The sequence below is a fragment of the Lepus europaeus genome, chromosome 17 (genome assembly GCF_033115175.1).
Source record: "Lepus europaeus isolate LE1 chromosome 17, mLepTim1.pri, whole genome shotgun sequence".
Lineage (NCBI taxonomy): Eukaryota > Metazoa > Chordata > Mammalia > Lagomorpha > Leporidae > Lepus > Lepus europaeus.
Window position 1 is genome coordinate 73,620,819 of NC_084843.1, and position 7,772 is coordinate 73,628,590.

Below are 7,772 nucleotides of genomic sequence, written 5' to 3' on the forward strand. Positions count from 1 at the left end.
AACCCAAATTGGAGCAAGTGTGGGCCCTTAGGAAGCCCTGATCAGTTCTAGCTGTGTTGAGTCTTCTGGGAGCTGTTTTAGCTACAGCCTGACTCCAGGCTGTGTTGGGTTAGAACTCTTCTGGATGGGGCCTGTGCTGTGGTGTAGCAAGTAAAGCCACCGTCTGCAGTGCCAGCATTCCATATGGATGCTGGCTCAATTTCTGGCTGCTCCATTTCCATTCCAGCTCTCTGCTATGGCCTGGGAAAGCAGTGGAAGATAGCCCAAGTCCTTGGGCCCCTGTACCACATGGAAGACCCAGAAGAAGCTCCTGGCTTTGGATCAGTGCAGCTCTGGCTGTTGTTGTGGCCATTTGGGGAGTGAACCTGTGGATGGAAGACTTCTCTGTCTTTCTCTGCCTCTGTCTCCCTATAACTCTGCCTTTCAAGTAAATAAATAAATCTTTTTTTAAATTTTTTAATTTATTTATTATTATTATTATTATTTAATTTTTGACAGGCAGAGTGGACAGTGAGAGAGAGACAGAGAGAAAGGTCTTCCTTTTGCTGTTGGTTCACCCTCCAATGGCCGCCGCGGTAGTGCACTGCGGCTGGCGCACCGCACTGTTCCGATGGCAGGAGCCAGGTGCTTATCCTGCTCTCCCATGGGGTGCAGAGCCCAAACACTTGGGCCATCCTCCACTGCACTCCCTGGCCACAGCAGAGAGCTGGCCTGGAAGAGGGGCAACTGGGACAGGATCGGTGCCCCGACCGGGACTAGAACCCGGTGTGCCGGTGCCGCAAGGTGGAGGATTAGCCTGTTGAGCCACGGAGCCGGCCATAAATAAATCTTAAAAAAATAGACAAAATACTTCTGGAGAGGATCAAGGATGAAGTCATTAGCTCAGAACTGTCAATGGGACTGTCAGCTTTTTTTTTTTTTTCCTAGTGACCTGTGACATTATTGACATTGACATTTTCCAACAGTAAATGTAAGAAGGAATTAGGCTGGCGCCGTGGCTTAACAGGCCACCTTGTGGCACCAGCACACCAGGTTCTAGTCCCTGTTGGGGCGCCGGATTCTATCCTGGTTGCTCCTCTTCCAGGCCAGCTCTCTGCTATGGCCCGGGAAGGCAGTGGAGGATGGCCCAAGTCTTTGGGCCCTGCACCCGCATGGGAGACCAGGATAAGCACCTGGCTCCTGGCTTCAGATCAGCATGATGTGCCGGCCGCAGTGGCCATTGGAAGGTGAACCAAAGGCAAAAAAGGAAGACCTTTCTCTCTGTCTCTCTCTCTTACTATCCACTCTGCCTGTCCAAAAAAAAAAAAAAGAAGGAATTAGGCCCCTTTGGACAGACACTGTGGCCCACACAGGAGACAGACAACCCTGAGATTTAGTGTGTGTAGGCCCAGTGGGATCCAGTGGAAACTTTGACATCTTAATCTTGTTCTTACTCAATCATCCACAGCTAATATATCTTCCTGGCAAAGCAGGTGTCTTCCATGAGGAACACAACGGGGGCAGATTGTTATCGTAAGAGGCTGCCAAAGTCTGCTCTAAATTGTCCCTGAACCACTGATAATAAACCAAATTGCTACAGACAGACATCGGTTTGCAGAAATGTTAGCTGTCCCAGGGATGCCTTTGACTTGGGGAGCAGAGGCAAATGTGTTACAACTATCAGGTATATAGGAAGGGAACTTGAAGTTACCTCTGAGGACAGCCATTGGGGTCAATTGTGACAGTGAGTTGTGCTGTTCTTTGAATGTTCCCAAGAGTTTGTTTTCAGCCGCCTCAAATCACAGTTGGTATTTTCAAAAATATGCTCCATTGGACTGGACAGGTTTACTGTTTTGGAATCCTAGGCCATTTGTGAGACTGTTTGATTTCTTGTATGAAAAAGACTGATGAGTGAGAAATTTTCATCCTGTTTTACATCAGGGTTCTACAGTGGTGACTGAAGGAATGGAGTGGAATTGGGCCAGTATCATTTGGTTTTACTCTGTTTAGTCTAGGGTTCCTTGAGTGTTAAGAGATCTGGGACTAGAAAAGAGTAGAACCCTTTCCCAACTGTCCAGATGCAAGAGTGTAGTGAGCTACATGTAGAGCACTGGGCCTCAGGGGCAGCAACACACACTCGCCTTCCCCGGGGGAAGTTTTGGCGGGGACCTTTGAAGGGTCAAGACGGAGAGGAGAAAGTACATACTCTGCCCTTTCTCTTTTCTCCTTGACTGCCTGGGCTTTCATCTCTTTCCTTTTTAAAGCACAGGCTACCATTTCAGAGAAGTCTTTATTTTATAAAATTTGGAATGTAAACACAAAGGGGAGAGCTGAAGTGTTATTCATAGCCTCACCACCCAAAGATGAGCAATAACACACATTTAAGCCCATTTTCTTTCTGTCTTTCACTCTGCCTGGTTACTTTTACCTAATTATGATTTTTTACTCACATTTTATTTCACTTTATGTGTTATTACTGATTCTTTATAAACCACTTTAATAGCTACATAATATTCTAACAGATGGGAATAATATAAATTACTTAGCAGTTGTTGAATGTTCAGATTTTTTTCAGTGCTCATTTATATAAGTGAGAGTACACTAAATATCTCTGCAAATAACTCTTTCTCTGAATTCAAAAATATTTCCTGAGGATGCAGTGCTAGAAGCACAATTACTATGTTAAAGTAGGTAAGCATACCCAATACTCTTTTATGTGTTTTCTTCCTCTCTCTCTCTCTCTCTCTCTCTCTCTCTCTCTTTCATCATGCTATAGGTTGGGCTCTAAACTTACTGACCCTACATAGCTGTAACTTTGTACACTGTCACCTAATGTTCTTAGTATAATGCATGGGGTATGTATGGGTGTGTGTATGTGTAACCAAGTCAGTTTCCTGAAAGTCATACAAATTGACAAACCCAGTCCCATTTTCCTAAATTTTGTGTTCCATTAAATGATCCTCACCACTGTAACCACAATAACAAGGCTTACTAATTATAAGAAATCTGATTGTTATGCTGGAAGATAACTGAAATATTTTTCAAGTGCATTTGAGATCAAAATATACCTGGAAGGGAGTGGGCATTTAGCTTAACACTTAAGATGTCTGTATCTCACTTCAGAGTTTTTGAGTTCAATTCCTGGGCCCAACTCCAGATTTCAGCTTCCCACCAGTGTAGACCTTGGCAGGCTGTGCTGATGGCTCAAGGAATTGGGTTTCTACCAACCACATAGGAAATGTGCATCGAGTTCCTGCTCCTGGCATGACCCTGCCCCAGCCCCAGCCATTGTGGACATTTAGGGAGTGAATCAGCAGGTGGGAATTCACTCCACCTCTGTCTCTAAACTAAAAAGGAAAAGTCACATGGGAATTGATGATCAGAGACAGAGCATGGCTTCAGATGGGACACCAGGTGGGGTGAACAGACCCCATCCATGTGAGTTCTCAGCCTCACAGAAGTTTACATGAAATGTCAGTTTAAAGAAAACAGAAATTACCCCTTGTTCCATCCTCAGATAATTACATGACTCTAAAGCTTATAAATAAGATGCCAAAGTAGCAATTTTGGCAACCTTAAATTCCAGGACTCTAAACTTAAGGGAGGCTGTGCTAGAAGACAAATAAGTGCTGTATTTATTTATATGGTATTTATATCTCATTAGCGCTATGCTAACATACTTAGAAGTATATATATACTCATGTTAGAGACCTTTTATCTATTAAATTATTCATTAATTATGTTGTAATTAAAGTTATATTTTTACATTTTATAAATACACCATATACACACATATATAAGGAGAGAGCACACATGCATGCTCGCTCACTGAGCTCATGAGAGAGCTGTCCTTTCCTTTCCCTCCAGGCACACTTGAGGCTTTCCATTTTCTAATACATTCTGCTTGTGTCTCGGGACTGTTAAAAATGCTTGGTAGCTGAGAGTGCACTAAAGAGGGTCTAGGTACCTCACTGAGTCTAGTCATGGCCGCTACGCTAACAAGAACAATGACAGCTGAATGTCTTGATTACGCTGTGCCAGCAGCGGAGTTGAACATCTCCATGGATTCTCCGATTTGGTCAGCACAGCAGTTCCGGGGTTTGCTGTCATACCCATTTTATAGGCAGGCTGACTGAGCTCTTGAGGGCTTAAATGACTTACCCAAGCTCATTCATCTAATAGTCAGTCAGTGCTCAGGGGTGAGTGTGGCCCAAGGCTGAGGCATGCAGAAGGGAATCACTTGTTTCACATTAAGCCTAGAAATGAAATACTCATTTGTGTGGATTTCAAAACATTTCTGTGCTCCAGTGCATTGATCTTCTGCTTCCATTTCCTTGAACTTTTGAAGTACACATGTGTGATGTTCTTGTATCTTTTTTTTAAGATTTTATTTATTTATTTATTTGACAGGTAGAGTTATAGACAGTGAGAGAGACAGACAGAAAGGTCTTCCATCCATTGGTTCACTCCCCAAATGGCCACTACAGCCAGTGCTATGCTGATCTGAAGCCAGGAACCAGGTGCTTCTTCCTGGTCTCCCATGCTGGTGCAGGCACCCAAGTACTTGGGCCACCCTCCACTGCCTTCCCGGGCTACAGCAGAGAGCTGGACTGGAAGAGGAGCAACCAGGACTAGAACCTGGTGCCCATATGGGATGCTGGCACCGCAGGTGGAGGATTAACCTAGTGCACCACGACACTGGCCCCACATTCTTATATTTTAAAAGTGAAAAGATAGAGTAGGAAAACTGTAAATTTAGGATGCTCTTTAGTTGTAGTGAGAGTGGACTGTCATAGCTAGTGGCCAGTTGTGTTCTCTGCAAATACTAACAGATGCACCACAGTGAGTTGGAGAGGTCTCTGTGGCAGCACCAGAGTTGGGGTCACACACAGTGCTGGGAAGCTCTGGACAGAGGCTCTGAGCCTGGTTTCTGTGTGGCTGAAGAAAGGGCCTTGGAAGAGGCTGCCACCTTGATTGGCCAGGTTTACCCCTGGCATTCCAGGACACAGACCCAGAGCCTGTGCTTTCAAATGTTGCACAGCTCATTTTTTTAAATAAAGCTTTTATTTAATAAGTATAAATTTCATAGATACAGCTTTTTGGATTATAGTGGTTCTTCCCTCCATACCCACCCCCACACTCCCTCTCGCGTACCACCTCCTACTCCCTGTCCCATCCCATTCTAAGATTCATTTTAAATTATCTTTATATACAGAAGATCACCTCTAAGTAAAGATTTCAACAGATTGCACCCACACAGACATACAAAGTATAAAGTAGTCTGAAGACCAGTTTTACCATTCATTCTCATAGTACAACTCATTAAGGACAGAGGTCCTACATGGGGATCAAGCGCACTGAATTCTGAGGCTTTAGATTTCATAAGGCTGACATTTTTGGCCTGGAAAGCCAATACTTTCCAGTGCATTATTGGTGAGGAATGTGGATGTTTTGTTCAAATCCTAAGCAAAAATCAATTACAGAGTAAAAGGGAAGATAAAATATATACAGTTATAAGCCAGAACGTAATGACAGTCATATCACGTGATGGCAGACCTGTAACACACTGCTATGGCTGCATGTTGAGGACATTCTCTAGCCTCAAGCACCTACATTTTTTAAAAAAGGGAAGCTGAGGGGCCTTTCACTTTGGCATAGTAGGCTTAGCCTCTACCTGTGGTGCTGGCATCCCATATGGGTGCCAGTTTTTGTCCTGGCTGCTCCTCTTTCTATCCAACTCTCTGCTGATGGCCTGGAAAGCAGTGGAGATGGCCCAGGGGCATGAGCCCCTACACCCATGTGGAAGACCCTGAAGAAGCTCCTGGCTTCAGATCAGTTCAGCTCTGGCCATTGCAGCCATTTGGGGAGTGAACCAGCAGATGGAAGATCTTTTCTCTGTCTCTCCCTCTCTAACTCTACCTCTCAAATAAATCTAAAACATTTTTTTAAAATGGGATGCTGAAAATAACTTATGCATCTTAAAAATTCAGAGAACAATAGAGTAAATCAAATGGGAGGAGCAGTAGATGTCAGAGGAAATGAAGGTGATAGAAAATAAAGAGAAACTGTTCATAGCACAGCCTGTGGAGGGATGGAGTCTGTGTTGCACTGGGGTTTTGCCCTTGCATTATTGGGCTACTGGTGCTCCAGCTCCACTAAAAGCTCAGGTGCAGGCCCTGAGGGGCACAAAGGATTTGCTCTGGTCAGAATTTGGTGGCCGTGGTAACAGTACTCTGTGATGGTGGTGGGGCTTTAAGCGGTGATTGCATCAGAAGGGCTCTGTCCTCCTGAAGGGGCTGATCCCAGTATCACAGGAGTGGCCCAGTCCTTGCAAGAGTGCATTCTTGACAAAAGAGTGACTTTGCCTGACTCTTCCTCATAGGCCCTCCACCGTGTGTAACACCCCGCCAGAGATGGCCCTTCATTGGGAATTCCAGCCTACAGAACCCAAATGAGTGTCTGTTGTTGATAAACTGCCCAGTCTGTGGTGGTCTGTTACAGCAGCAGAACATGGGCTTCTGCCAGCGTCTGATCCTGCTGTTCTGTTGAGCTTGATAGCAGTCCTAACAGTAATTGCTGTGTTTACTGAGCACTTACTCCATGCCCGTGGCCGTGCTGTATTAGCTTATTAATCTTTACAGCTTCCTACAAGGTAGATACATTTTCCACACTTCCAACACTAGGGAATGAGCCCTAGTCTAGAGGTTTCAGTTATCCAGTGGTGACTTCCTGAGTGTTTACTTTGTGCTAGGCAGCCTTCTCAGTGAAGGTGCATTGCTGAACAAAACGTGCCTGTGTGGATTTCCATCCTAGTAGCAACTGCCCGAAGTTACCAGAGGAGGAGTTGTGAAGCTGGCTCACGTCATTAGTCACCTCCAATCTGCTTTCCTTCTTCAGCACCACACCCTGACCACATGGCTGCTGACCACTGCACCTGCTTCACAGGGGGCTGGCACCTCAGCATGGAGATGAGCAATGGCGAACACACAGAAGGGCCTGGTGAGTGCCAGCCAGTGTGGCTCACATTCACTTTGTTCTTGCATGGCCCTGGCCTCTTTCAGCTCTCATGCACATGTCCCGAGCAGAAGGTCCAGTGCCTTTCTGTGCTCAAGAATTTAACTTTACCCAGAAGGAAGTCTTGCCTGTGTCCTTGGCTTCTGGGAGGTTATCTCTGTGTCCTTGGAGCATGACCCATGACAGGATGGTCTTTGTCCACCTAGGAGCACTGGGTCCTGCCGCAGAGTCTACATTACAATTTGGGGATGGGGCTAGCTGTGTGAGACAGTCTCTCAGTGGGCACTGGTCATGCTAGAAAGAACAGTGATGTGAATGGCGGCTGTCCATCATGTAGTGTCCGGTGACCCCAGAGGCACTGAAGACTGAGATCGAGCACCTAGACAGTCAGTCATGCCTGTGGGTAGAGCCCCGGTGAAATCCCTGAACACCAGAGCCCGAGTGAGCTTCCCTGGTCGACAGTACTCTGCATCGTCACACATGATCGCCAAAAGAGTGACAGTGTCCTGGCTCCACAGGGGGCGGACAACAAGAAGCTGTGTCCTGGGTGCTTCATCCATTAGCTGAGCCAGTCTCTATCCTCTCCCTGCATTAAACCCTAACTGTGAGTCTTACTCTGAGTCCTTCTGATTCATTATCAAAACTGGGTGGTTTGGGGGAACCCTTGAGCTTGCAGTAGGGGTCAGAATGGAGGGCCATCTTGTGGAATGTTCCCTGAAGCTTCACACCTAACTTCAAACCTCGGGCAGTACACTTCCCAGGTCTCTTTTGGGGATATG

The 7,772-nt window shown here is 45.8% G+C and overlaps 1 protein-coding gene across 1 annotated transcript in view; it reads right to left on the bottom strand.

Moving 5' to 3' along the window:
* The window catches only part of LOC133775820 (probable E3 ubiquitin-protein ligase DTX2), a 29,668-nt gene extending 22,193 nt beyond the window's left edge, over nt 1-7,475 (bottom strand). The window contains 1 exon segment of the mRNA XM_062214305.1: nt 7,342-7,475. Within this exon segment, the coding sequence (XP_062070289.1) occupies nt 7,342-7,475 (134 nt within the window).
* Nucleotides 7,476-7,772: the final 297 nt, after the last annotated feature.